The sequence below is a fragment of the Lingula anatina genome, chromosome 2, assembly GCF_051362555.1.
Source record: "Lingula anatina isolate TDL-2025a chromosome 2, LinAna3.0, whole genome shotgun sequence".
NCBI lineage: Eukaryota > Metazoa > Brachiopoda > Lingulata > Lingulida > Lingulidae > Lingula > Lingula anatina.
This window is the reverse complement of record NC_141768.1, coordinates 22,660,318-22,674,678: the sequence shown is the minus strand read 5'-3', so window position 1 is coordinate 22,674,678 and position 14,361 is coordinate 22,660,318. Positions and strand designations below refer to the sequence as shown.

Genomic DNA, 14,361 nt, shown 5'->3' with positions numbered 1-14,361 from the left:
TCCCCATAATCATAAGATATCAAACTGCCACAGAGTCGTTGGTAAATGGAGTTCAATTTCGTCACGTTACATTAACAAATCAAAACCTCATTTATGAGAATGTCACGTAGCAATACGCAATTAATGACGCTCATTATTAGAGAATACGTCGAGCTGACGTGGTGCGGTAGAGAAGAACTGCAGTAGAAAATTAAATAGAACTGCTGCTGCTGAATGGAATGATTAATGGGATCTTCACAGGTCAGCAGACGACATCCAATCCATCATTTAGAATTAGGTAACAATTATTAGTCATTCTTTGAAAGAAACGTTTGTATATTAGTAGTTCTCTGTTGCTGCACAGAGGTGTAAGGTTGGACAAGAGACGTTATTTGCGCAGTCGTAAAACTCGTACGACGCGAAATTTTAATTAAGTTTGTACAAACGATTGATCACGAGAAATGGTATAAAGGAAATAAACGAAAACGGAGAACTGTGGAAACAGTCTTTAGATACATAAAACGAGATACGTAAAATGGAATAGCTGTGTTATTTACGCTGAGTGGGCAACTCGCTCCCAGCTTCCGACGTTGTACCTTTTCGTATCAAGTTGCGTTAGAGAAACTTTAGCCTGTGGCTCTTGATGGCTGATTTAAGAAATTGCGCCGCCTTGAAGGACAGATTAGCAGTCTGAACAGAGAGCATTTCAGTTATTTTTCCGCACATCAATGTGTTTATCCTAGTCGGGAAACGAGTTAAATTAAGCGAACTAAGCCGGTCTAAATGTATCAATCGGCATAACGTGTAATATATACAACATCAATTGACACACAAAAACACTTGTATATTTTTTTCTAAAGCAGCTTTGCTCCACACAAGAGTAGACAAGCGCCAGACTGAAAAACAGCAGAGGTGGTATGTGCACTAATTGACATAGTAAAATGTAAACTGGGGGCAGTGCGCCAAGGTGAGCACCAAGTCCTTTAGTTTGCCGAGTCTTTGACCCTCTTTTATCATGATCATTAAACAGCCTGTGACCTCGCACCAAGCCACCTTCGTTGATGAAAAAGCCCCCTAAACGCCGGACGACGAAGTCCATTAATGTGTCCCGGGTGCGTTCTCTGTCCGCTCAATTAGCTATCTATACCTACTCAGATAGATGCCCGAATGCGCCAGTATGACGCAACCATCTTCTAATATTAACAAGGCCGTAGTGTCAATATTTATCTGGAATTGGTGGCAATACAGGGTCTTCACAGTACATATATTGTATCTGCACATCAGTCCTGTCATTTGACATGCTGAACACGCCTTTCTTTTTTGATCTGTTACAAGGTGAAATAAGCGCCATTGCCCCCTTCACCTGGGTAAATAATGTTTTGCATGGCAAACAATACCCCTCTCTCTGTTACTGTATTTACAGAGCAGGCTGGGTTCAGACCCTTTCAAGCAGTTTTCTTTTTCTAAATGGTTTGATATATCTGGTCCTGTAATCTATAACCAACTTGCTTTTGGAAATGTTTCACAAATGTTTTTCAAACGCAAACTACCGCCGGCGACCAACGCATTCCGTGGAGTAGAGACAGAAGAAATAGTTTGAACCGTCCAGATTCAGCCTTTTCTGCCAGCGCTCCGCCTCCTTCTTTCGCCAATTAGCCGGTCGCGTGAAACTATTTTGAAAGCAGTTGAGTTCAACAACACTGCGGCGCTACTGCATTTTAGTAACGCGACCTGTCGAGACTGATTAAACGGAAAAAGTCCCGGTTGAAGTCTTCAGAGAAACAGATGCGCAAAAATTAAAATTTTTCGAGTCCGCATCGGTGGAAATTTCTTTAACACGAGTTTACATACCGTTACAGTAAAACGAAAACAGTAAGCTCCAATCATGCCAACACAGGCGACGTCGTGGACTGGGATTTTCTTCCCTGTGAGATACCTGGCAGTGCTGTTGCTAACATGCGTTCTGTGTGAGGGACAGACAAGCGGAAGAAAACCAAACATTGCCACAGTTTTTGTCAAAATCAGTCCACCCAAATGGGAAGCGAATGTCACAAACCGTTGCGAGTGTGAGGGAGCCATCTCCCAGATGTTAGGCACCGTGGGACTGATGATGGACCGCCTGGACCAACAGAATATGAACATGAAGCGACAAGGGGAATTAATTAGGGAATTACAGGAACGCTTAGACAAAATGGAACCTTCTACATCCGTGACTACTGGACAGAGAGAAGAAGGGACTGGCTCACGAGGGGGTAAGTTTCAGTTTCAACCAAGGCTCTCACAAAAATGTTTTTTTAATTTGTTTACCTTAATTAAAACAGTAAAAACCTTATCAAGTTTTTGAAGTTGAATTTATTCATGTTTATTCGATGGCACTGACAATCATCTTTAAGATATACCGTAAAATTTACTATCGATTTTGTTCAATTGTATTTTGTTAGGGATTTTTTTTTACAATTCTTGAACGTCCCTTCATCATTGTTAATTTAGTCCAAAATAACACGCTATGGTCAGGGAAAGTGGGCGTGTCCACAGACGACTCGGGTCCTGTGTACATGGTCTCCCTGTCACTCCGTGTTTAGTGAGATTACACTGCTGTCAAACAGTAGACATCTGACACTTGTCATGTTCTGCCTCTTTACGTTTTACAAAAGTGTTTTTTGCTTGTCCGCGCGTTATTCAGAAGTAGCCTTTGTTACATATGAGAGAATATCCCCTATCACCGTCCATCAACATTTGATTTATTGCAAAAATATTTTCTTCGAGAAAGCACCGTTTAAGGACATGGTAACAAGCAGGCGAGGTTAATAGGCAAATTCATTCTGGTTCTGAAAAAGATAAAGAAGCTCTTGAAATTTTCTCAATTTTATACACCCTGTATCAGGGACATTGCCGGATGCAGACCAACGAGCTCTAACAAAACCCCTTGATGCAGACATAACGTTACCGGAGGCTCAGTGCCTCAGAATGGTACTGTTCATATATTCCATAGACTCAATATATCTGCATGTAGCTATTTATGTACTTCATAGATGACTATGTTACTTACAAAAAGTTAAACTTACACACTTCATTCGCTCACTTTACATGATTCAGTAATACTATTTAGGGTAACTGCATGCTTTTTCCATCCTTTGACACAGGTTGAATTTTTTATACCCGTGCGGCGGTAAAGAAAGGGATTATTTCGTTGTTTGGACTTCGGACCATTTTTGAATAAAATTTACATTAAAATAATGTAATACATCTTTAGTTCACAGACAACATTTGGCAGTGCCCTAAAAGGAGCAATCCAAGTATGTGTCTTAGGAGATGATCAAGCGTTTTTCATTTATAAATACTGCCAGTTGCATCAAACGATGGGTTGATGACACCGGCAACAAACTTTTTTTCCCTTGTGGTATTTTGGGCGGATAATGTTTGACAAATTGGCCACGCAATATGTTTTTTGATGCGTGGGTTTGAAGTCCATTTTAATAAGGACACGAGGATTAAAAGAAGCTTTTCAATAAACAGATTTAATCACTACTCGGGAATTTGCAGCCTAGTGTGAAATCTTGTTCCTCCACAGCGAGTGCCTAGAGCAAGCCTGGAGGAAAGTAAGATTTTGGCAGATATATCAATCAAGTCTGCCCTTGCCACAATATTGTCACAAATACTGCTTTATATACATGTAAAACTTCTGGCAAGACGTTAATTTCGGCGCGTCTCTTACACAAACTTGTCATCTTTATCGGAGTACTCACTTATGGCTCAAATAAGGCCCCAGATTCCCCCTCCAGGGGGCTAATATACCCCGTCTTTTTAACAATCGTACATCAGAATTGGTGTAAGGGTTGGTTGCAACTCTCACCTTTCGAATTAAAAGTAATTGTGCGGTGCCGAGTGCAATGGTCTATGTACTTAGCCAGCAGCTAAGTTCAACAATGGTTATTCCCGACTTCATTCAGAATTCACGCAATAGCTGTGATTTCATCAACTTTGTGTATACACTTCTCCGACTGAGGGAAAACAGAGTGTTGTTTTCTACTGCTGTTCGCATGGTCACGTTGCATTTCGTCAAAATGATTTCATGGTCCTTGACCAAACTTTTCTGAAACGTTCATATGAAGATTGCCGCGTGTGAATGATATTTTTGATGGGAGTCGACGAACCTAAAGATTGGCTTACTCACCCATGTTATATATCATTGCGAGTTATAACTTTCTGGTTCTGTGATATACATTTTTGTAGGGGGAGGGCAGTGAGAGGAAAACATGGGAACACACTTAAGCCAAGATGCTTTTTTTCCTCATTAGTAGTAGAGTCCCTAACATAAACACACACAAAGCACTCACGCACGCATACATACACATGCGTAAGCACACATAGACTGTGAAGCTCGTAAAAATTTCTTTTCGAAGTTGAATGTGATTCTTGAGACATTATTTTCTATTGAAAGTTAATTTCTAAACTATTGATTGCCTTTTTTTTCCAAAGATAAACATATCGCATGTTCAAAAGTGCTTCAGTAAATATAGGATTATATCTGATGCCTTATACACAAAAGAACACTTGTTATTATAAACAAATAATGCATTTGTATTCTACTACTTGCAGCAGCTGAGGTATGTTTATTCTTTTTTTAAAGAAGTAGTATGAAGTTGGAGGGCCAAATTTCAGTTCCCTACAACACTGTTATTGGGAATTTGTCTAGAAAGAAGTATATTTTGTTTGCGGTGCACTCATAAAATAGAAAAAGTTTTAACTTCAATTCTTCCCCGAAACATCTTCAGTTAATGGCTTTGGTTTTAGCTGTAAAAATCAAATAAGTTAGAGATATATTTGTTTCTCTCTCTCTCTCTCTCTCTCTCTCTCTCTCTCTCTCTCTCTCTCTCTCTCTCTCTCTCTATATATATATATATATATATATATATATATTACTTTTTATTTTCATCTGTAAAAATCAGAAAAAATTAAAGGGGGTTTGTTTTCCATGTCTTTTTTGTATAACTTTCTCAACTTAAAATAAATCAGATACGCATTTGCCAAGGTCAACATCATAGACCTCCACCGAAAAATGAAGATCTGTGTATCTAAAACTCGCCAAGCATATCCCAAGAGCTTGACAAAGGTCGGGCGCTGATGTTTAGGTTGTATTCGGTTTTTTTCCAATTCACAGTTCACTGAGGTTACAAGAACTGAAAAAGGCTTTTAGTAAATTAGGATAACTGTCCCTTAATGTGTGTGTGTTTTGCAGTAACATGATGTAAGTCTCCCTCTCGTAGAGTGGAGTGTATCTATGCATTCAGACCTCTTGGTAGGCTCATGTTGCGCGAACCATTTACTCTATTTACACTTGAATTTGAGTAACCAAATACGATACTTCCCTCTTTAATAGTAGTTTTAGATGATGTTTTATGGCAGTACGTTAAAGCTGCATCTAGTATTCATGACACGATGGGACGAAAAGTTTAGAGGAATCAAAATATTTTTTGACGTAAACAGATTCGTCAACATACAAGAAACTTGTCTACATGTATATACTTTGATAAGGACTAATATGATAAGTTAGACTGATGTTCATACTTCACCCGTCGGTTTCTATTTCCTTTTTTTCTCGAATGAATATATTTGCTATGAGACGTCTACGTCTGTTCGATTTTCAATAGAAATTCAATCTTATATTCCAAACGACAAGACCAACAATTAGAAATCACTTATAAAATGCTGTTTGTCTGAAATAAAAGGCAAAGTATTCAGTTTTCTGGTCGCGGAAAGTTTGCCGTATTGTGCATGTATTGGGGCATGGTTGTTTGAGCGATGAAAAAAAACCTCTTTATTCAATTTCTTTTTTTTTTTAATGAGGACAGGTCCAGCGTGTGGTTGTGGTCCCGGTCTACTTTCGTTCACACGTCATCAGATGATGGACATTTACATGAACATAACCAGTCCCTACCAGTCCAGCCTGTTCACACTGGCCGAGAAATTAAAACGTAAGTACTAGTAAAACCTGTACCTAGGACAAATCTGGTAAACTACCTGTCAGATAAAAGACCACATGTTTTTTAGCTCAGACTACTGAAAAGAAGTGCATTACTTCAAGATGACATTTACAGAACGACGTGCAATATATCTGGGATCGGTTTGGGTATGCGCCTAGTGTAAACACACCTACAGAATCCGACAAGTGTTCTGTATTTCTCCATAACTGAGGCGCAATCTCATGTAATAAGCGTGTAGATAAAAGACATTGGGAGCAAGTCATGGGAAAAACTAATATTAGACTCTGGCAGAGTAATATTACACACCAGACTCAAGATTTTTACTGGGTCATATGACAACATAATGACAGCGTATACTGACGCAGAGTGGTTTTCAAAATGTTTGGTGTATTGATGTGGATAAAAAAAATACTGAAATTATTTGCTCAAAGTTTATATATATCCAAACCCCACTTGCATTTTTATTTTCCTCTCTTCGTTCCCTTTTATCATTTTATATGATGACATGTGTAAAATACCGTCTTGTTGAGGATTTTTTCTTATTTCCAGAATTTGTCTTGAGTCGTATCCGCATGGAAGAAAGGGAAGCATCAGTCCTTTTTCGGCGAACATATGGTCTTTTATATGAAAAGATGGAGCCAGCTTTCAAGAGATTATTTAATGACATGTACGATTACATAGACGGCAAGTCTGTGGATCTAGAAGGAAAGGTGAATTCCTTCTTCAGGGATTTGTCGCATCGTTTATTCCGGTTGTTGCATCCTGCGTCTCTGGACCAGCGCTATCTAGACTGTGTGGGACGCGTACATGACCAACAGGACGTCATTAGTGAGGGCTTCCGTGGGGCTGATCAGAAACTGGGCAGGGGCCTTCGGAAGGCGTCCCAAGCCACTCGGGGGTTGATCTATGGTTTGAAATCAGGAGCGAAAGTCATGAGTGACCTGTCTACGGTAATGTCTCCAAAAAGCTCTCAATCGAAGGAATAGATTCGGGAGATGTGTTTTGTCAATGTGATTTACGCCCTTATATTCTTAATCCCTGCGAGTATAAAAAATGTGAGACATTAATTTTGCTAGCAGTTTTAATGCATAAAACTTACAATAACTTTCAAAATAAATTGTAACCAAACTTTGATGATTAAGCATGGAATAAAAAGCATTTACTTTTGTTTAACACACTTCAGCTCCCCCTGACGGCCGAGTGCATGCAGGCAGCGACACAGTTGCAATTCTGCCCTCGTTGTGACGTCCGCCCGTGTCAGGGTTTCTGTGTGAACGTCATGAAGGGGTGCTATGCCCAGCATTGGGAGCTGACACGGACATGGAGGACATATATTGGTTAGTGGAAGTGGTAGATATTAGGTTTTGTTATGAAACAAACAAGTTTATGGGTGATTGTGCTTTTTGCCCGGGAGATTTGCCTAGTGTGATGGACACTGGTTTGAAAAAGAACTTTCATCTTGTGGTGAAGCTAAGAAATAGCATTTGAAAAAGAATAGATTACACTCTGAGAGTGCCTCTTTGCTCATCTTGAATCCAGGACTCTGAAAACTCCCACAGATTCTAAATTGTTTGTGCATTCTATTTGAAAGATATGTTGCTTTACACATTAAAACGTGACATTTTGGGCTCTTTTTTTTCTATGAAGTTTTCTGCTAAATATGTAAACTGTTTTTTTACATAAAAAATTATTAATTGTCTCTTTCTGTTATTCAAATTTTTCCCAGATGCACTGGCTATGCTGGAAACGCGCGTTCAGTCCGTTTTTAACATTGACGTAATCCTGAACACTGTAGCCATCCACATCAGTGACGCCATCTTAACATATCAAGAAAACTCCGAAAATATTACGGCGAAGGTAAGAACCTGTTGAGGGCACAGCTTTTCTCAATGAGGGAGATAAATTTGGGCGCCCAATTGCCTCTATTATAGACAGAGAATCTGTTATTAGAAAAAATGCTCCTTGTCTAGATTACTAATGATATCATAGTCTTTGTCCGTGACTTAGCGTGTTGCCTGAAGCCTGGGCATAATTTTTGAATATAACCTCAGTACTTGCTCAAAACGTGAAATTGAAGCAACACTGCGGATTATTGGTTTATCATCCAAATAGGCTTTGCTTTGTCCTAGTTCTGATTCTTGCAGAAAACCTCTACGTGATATTTTGGAACTGAAAGAACCTAGGACTTGTACGTTTTTAATTATTTCTTTTGAGGTCCTTGTATATTTGATGTACCCGCGACAATCTAAATGACCCTTAAATCTATCTTGGTTTACGAAAGAAAGAGTTCTTTTTCAGATCTCTGCTTTTGAAAAGTGATTCATTATATACGTGTTGTATTCAATAACTTGCTATGGAAAGAAAGCAAGAGGATATTTGATTTGTTTGACCTTTTATGGCAGAATAAAGAGGATTGTGATCTAAATGTGAACTCTCACTGCATGCCGTGGTTATACTTGTTGTCTGCGTTGTCTCTGAGATGCTTGAATATTCGTGTCACCCTCAGGTTACCGCAGCTTGTGGTCCGTTGTCTTCCTTCCTGAGACGGCGACAAAAGAGAGCCATGGGAGACGCGACATCTTACGAATTCAGACGCGACATGATGACACAAGACGAGTTTGAGAGCATCCTCCAGTCAGCGAGACGAGCTCAGGCAGGCGCGGAGAATCTATGGCAACAGCTTCACTCCCGAATTTGTGATCAGCTAGCCACGCCATTTACGGAAAAAGAAAAGTGTTGGAACGGAACGCATGTGTCTAGGTTTAATATTACTTTAATAGTAGACTATGACCAACATGAGAAATTATGTTAAATTGGAATAACAGAGTAAAGGGAATGAAGCAGGTCCTCTTTTAGCTGCCCCCCCCCACTTCACACACACACACACACACACACACACACACACACATTTAAACTCCTCGTGGGGCTGTCTCCACACCAGAATTTTAGACCAAGACTCAGTGTTAACTTATTTTGAAACATTTCATTATTGGTATATTCAGAAACGTGCAGTATGCCATTAAAAAAGTGACTGTTGGTCTTAAAAGGTGCCTATGTCTTTCTTAGTATAAAACAGGTCTAATTTTTCATTTAAGTATACTGCTAATGATCTGTCTTGGGTCAAAATAAGTAACTTTCGTTCTGAAGTTCTCTTGTGAAACAGACCCCAACATTCTACATTTACCAGTTAATAAAGTTTATAGAAAAGCGCAGCTTTAGCATGTTTTCGAGTGAAAAAACACTAATTCTAGAGCAGCTGCGTCACTTTTCAATCAAAGCGCCATCACTACTTCAAGTGCCCTCCTAAGGGAGTGTCTTGGTGCTTGTTCGGCTTTAGTGCAGTTGCCGTGAGTGAGAAGGGGAGGGGAGAGCAATGGTGGATTTCTATCATTACTGCGCACGATTTTATACGAAATTCCCTCCACTGTTTTAGGTATCTTCCGAACGAAGTAGTCGGAGGTTTGATATATCAGCGCAGTAACCCGGAGGTAGTGGTCAATGAGCGGACCACCAATGCCATGGTCAGTCAGCTTAGGCTTGACCTTGTTGAGATCACGGACGTTCTAATGGCCACTCATAAAGGCAAAAATAGAGACGGAATAGATGTTGGTAAGATATCAGTATGGTATGATGACAATATGGCTAAAATGGCTTAAAAACTTCTTTAAGTTGAACTCTGTTTTTCAAAATGTAGAGAATGATTGAAATATTTCCTGTAAAAGGTTATGTACACCGTTCATGGTCTGATGAAGGTGAAAAAAACCGCAGTAGGGTTACCAAATGTTAGAATGTTAAACTGAATGGGTTTTTCAACGAGAAAAACAGTTTCACATAGAAAATTATTTAGCAGCTTAAAGATACAGCAGATGGAATATACTTTATCTTTAAGAAATGATTGAATTAACAATTTATTTTTCAATTCTTCCAGAGACGCAGAGTGGCAGCGGGTCCGGAGTAGACGACGAAGATATGTAAAAAATGTATGGAAACACCACCGATGGAAAATGTTGGCAAATGAAAGGCAACTTCAGCAAGGCGTGGTCATATTAAGAAGAAGAAAAACGATTGTTTTGCATTATGTGCTAGTGCAATCAAGAAAGAGAGAGGGTCGCTATAACCCTTCGTAACATTAACTGCCCAGAAATTTTCAGTTTAAAATCACATCAGTCAAAGTACAGAAGCTGCTGGACTGCTATAAAAGAAATTTATACATCTGCTTTTCATATAAACTGAATTTTCGAGCCTCATATATGAAAAGCAATCTGAAGGGTTGACTAAAGAGTCTGCATTACAGGGACAAAGTGTAAGAATTTAAACATAGGTAAAGTACACAAACCATTTCTTGTTGAACTTATCCGAGAACAAGAAATCCAGAGCTTTTAACAGATAAATGTCATGAATTAATGCCGCCAAAAATTATTTAATTTATCTTCTCCAGACGATTCTTACCACCACAGTTTTGAATCACGCGCAAGCCGGTGTGACAGGAATGGCAGTCCTAGGAGTGGAAGACCGGGCTCCTCTATGATTAGTACAGGTTAGGGTTAGTTGGAGCATTGGGGTTAGTATATGGGACGAATGTCACCTGTACAAAGTAATGGGGAACGGCCTGCGATTCCTAGCGGACTTCCATTCCTGTTGCACCCCATGTCAGTGTTGGATGTGATGGCGACATTTTAAAAGGATTTTTAAATTTTCCCAGATTGTTACAGAATTATGGCGAGTGACGTGGAAAGAGTATCACGGGTTGGTCAGTATGAAAAATATTGCTTGCCCCAGGAAAATAAGTATGGGTTTGTCTCAAAAAAACCTTACGCTGTTCATCTATAAGTACAATATATTTTTTTTCCTACTTAATGTCACTATCACGAAATGTAAGCTTCATTATTATCTGTGTTTGTACAATAGTTGCATTCTGAAAGAATTATGCTGATCTTAGCTGATTGTAGGTTTATAATTTATTAATTGCAAGGTACGAGGAACAAATCCTAAACTTAAAGTTCCGTCGCCACTGATGAACAGGACATTCAGTTAACGAGATTGCACGCAGAAGGTGTTGCAGCGCGCCTGTTTAGAGACGGTAACGAAGTTTTTTGTGTGAGTGGTATGTGATATTTATGCTTTCATGTAAACGGAAATATTGTAATTTAGTTCTCCGGTCTATAGTTATTTTAAGATGGATTTAAGTTATATATATTCATTCATACAATATACAATTTTCGTACAATACAATATTAACATTCAGGTCTTCAAGCCAAATTTGAGGATCTCTTTTCCCTTCCCCGATAACAATTTCAAAGAAATAGAAAAAAGTCTGATAAAACAAAATGTTCTCAGTAGCGGCACAGGAAACTCCTGGTTAACTCATCAAATATCCTTATTAAATAATACATAATAAAGTATAAATCTAAAGTTACTGATTTCTTTTTTTGAACCAATTCGACAATTTCAAAGTCCTTTTGTATTGGTACTTGCAACAACCGCTGTGCAACATTTTCGTGATTGCGCATCCCGCCAGAAGTACTTGTGGTTTGACTCGCGGATTATGTATTTTATCAATTGATAAGGATGAATATTTCTTTTATGAATTCATAAGGATAAGTATTTCTTGACTAATTCTTCGTTCATTTTATGATTTCTTGCTTTTACTACATGATGAAATGGGACAACGGAGTCACGTCCTGTTTACATGCGTGTATGTAGTAAATCTCTAACAAAGGCCAGAAAAGATTCTCTTCACAGAATAGAAATGTGCACAGCTTGTGAACAGTCACAGAATGCCGTATACGATCTATTTCAAAATGAGTTTATAAAAGAGAAACAAAAATTTAAAAAAGCAACGTTCTTACAAACATAGTTGTTTTTTCGGGTATTATTTCAGTGTGGGAAGTGCACGTATGGATTTAATAAAACACGAGAGTTCATGCTGTGGGTTATATTTAAGTAATATAATGTAGTATATGAACAGCTCACCCCTTAAAAATTAATTTCCAAATATTTTATTGCAACATGGAGATGACCTAACAATACCGTTTGGTCACCTCTGCCTTCATCTGTCTTCAGGTCTTTCGCAAAGAGAAAAGCGCTGAAGCTTGACCCATCAAAGTCAGTTAGAGTAATTACTCGACCTTTTCAACAGAGGAAATTGTGAATTTTACAGATACTGTATTTTATAAATAATAATTTCTTAAAATCGGCACGTTCCTATTGAAGCTACTCTATTGTTCTATTCTATACAGTAAACGCACCACAAATGCTATTCTTAAAAATACACATTGTGATTATAAAATTGTTTCTGAAAGTTGGATCATTTTTGTCCATTGAAAAGATCGAGCCATTACTTTTCTTGTGAGCTGAAAGTCTCTCAAGAAGAAAAATATCTTTAAACACATAAGTTCCGGACCTGGGCTCTAAAGAAAACACTTGAAGGCAAAAATCACCACGTCCGAAATGCACTGTTTGAAGAACTTTTCAAACAAGAACACAGAAGATAAGACCAGGATCACGGAAATAAGAAATGCATTGGAAATGCATTCCCAGTGTAAACACCCAGCGTAGAGCACTAACGTATGAGAAAAATTACCCATTCGCATACATGTTAGATTTATGTCGTAGGCCTATACGTCTCGAGTACGTAGGCAAATAATATAGTCTGCATACCCGGAGAGAGATAAAATGTTTTGATCAAGTTCAAAAACAATTATCTTATATTTTCATTTTTATAGGCAGGAAACGGGGGTGATTCCATACGCTCAAAGTTGTATGTATAACCGTTGTCACATACAATATTTATACGTCAGCCTCTATAGCAAGCCTCGTTTATACTCCCAAGTGTCTTCATAATTGGTCTGTCATGTTATTTATTGTATTTGCGGTGCTCCCCGATCCAAAATGCTTGTTTGTACACGTTTAAGCGCCTGCTGACAGCATACACAAATTTAACACCGTCACATTAGTATTTTCTGGGTTTTTTCGTGCAATAATTAAATAGAAAATTAAATAGACGAACGGATGATGTAGATTGTGTGAAAATGAATTACGAGATTCAAAAGTTTAAATATACATGTCATGTATAAAAAACCATAAGATATTTTAAAACAATAATAAGCTGCAGCTGAGCTCCGTGGGTCCTACATGTGTTTTCATCTTACAATTACGCAGATCTACGCAGAAGGCCTACATGGTACTCCTGCAACTAGCCGCAATCCCGCAATAAAAGGCGGGACGTAAAATCTTTTTCAGATGTTCAATTTTTACTTTAAAAGATCTTTGATTATCCCTGATAGACCCTCCGAGGCTTTCTTACTTGGACTACGGAAGTAAGTGCAGGAGAGATCAGTGCAAAAAAGGAGCGCAGTAATGCGAGAAATTATATCGCCTAATTGAATTATACATTGTGCTCAGAGGCTCTTTGTAAGAATTGCCGGGCCGGCAATGGTGTATCAAGATCTATCAACGATTTTGCTAAAGGGGATTGGTCAATTGTTTTTGTGTTTCTTCCCTCGTTTCGCTTGCCAACCTTACAGATATAAAGCATCTGACGGGGAACTACCATCTCAAATGAATTATTACATTCACTTTTAATAATTTAAGCAGGTATGTCGTGCGTTACACCCTTTTAATAGGGATTGGATCGCAATCGCCATCGCTGGCATAATTTTAAAACTTGACCGTGATAATAGAGGCAATTTAGTTTCATTGGTCTTGTCCTTGGAAGTGGATCTACGGACCACCATCTTTTTGGGACAGTAGTCCTAATGAAACCTAGGTTCCTTACTCATAATTCTAATAAATACATATAGGACTTCTTGTACTTCGATCTGGACTTTTATTATATTCTTGCCACACCGGTTTTGCTCCCGTGGCTTCGAGAACGAACGAAGGCTCAGTTTCGCTGGAACAACACAGCCAACATCACAATACTAGTCACTCGCCCCTCTATTTTATGTTTGAAAGATGGGGCATCAAGTATATTTTTTTGAGTATCTTTTTAAATCCTCGGTCCAAACTGTTCAAAAAAATATTTCAAGAAGTTTTTTTAGTTTGTAACTCTTCCTCCCACAATCAGAAAAAAAATTAATCTCAATTCCGAGCTCCAGTGTGGCGTTTCCCTCATTTCAAACCAGCGTCAATGCCAGAAATCAAAAAGTTGATGTAGAGGAAAAATAAAACAATATAAATGAACAAAAACAGCTGGGATATTTGTTTTTGTTACATACATAGCCCCTACATAGCCCCCTCCCCACCCATATATCGAAAAATAAATTGTCACAAAATATGGAAATAAGATGTCAATTTCATGAAATTCAACAAAAACTTGGTATACCTAAAATATAGTATTTATAAATCCAATCATTCATATAACATATGTGTATGTGTACTTCAATTTTGGTAATCC

General features: G+C 38.4%; 1 protein-coding gene across 1 annotated transcript; it reads left to right on the top strand.

The window, feature by feature from the left end:
- Nucleotides 1-11: 11 nt before the first annotated feature.
- LOC106174570 (glypican-6) lies at nt 12-11,479 on the top strand. The gene is made up of 8 exons (XM_013556187.3): nt 12-2,231; nt 5,832-5,954; nt 6,513-6,913; nt 7,147-7,300; nt 7,690-7,820; nt 8,470-8,723; nt 9,397-9,572; nt 9,892-11,479. The coding sequence occupies exons 1-8, from the start codon at nt 1,865-1,867 to the stop codon at nt 9,936-9,938; spliced, it is 1,653 nt and encodes a 550-aa protein (XP_013411641.2). The 5' UTR covers nt 12-1,864; the 3' UTR covers nt 9,939-11,479.
- The last annotated feature ends 2,882 nt before the right edge of the window (nt 11,480-14,361 follow it).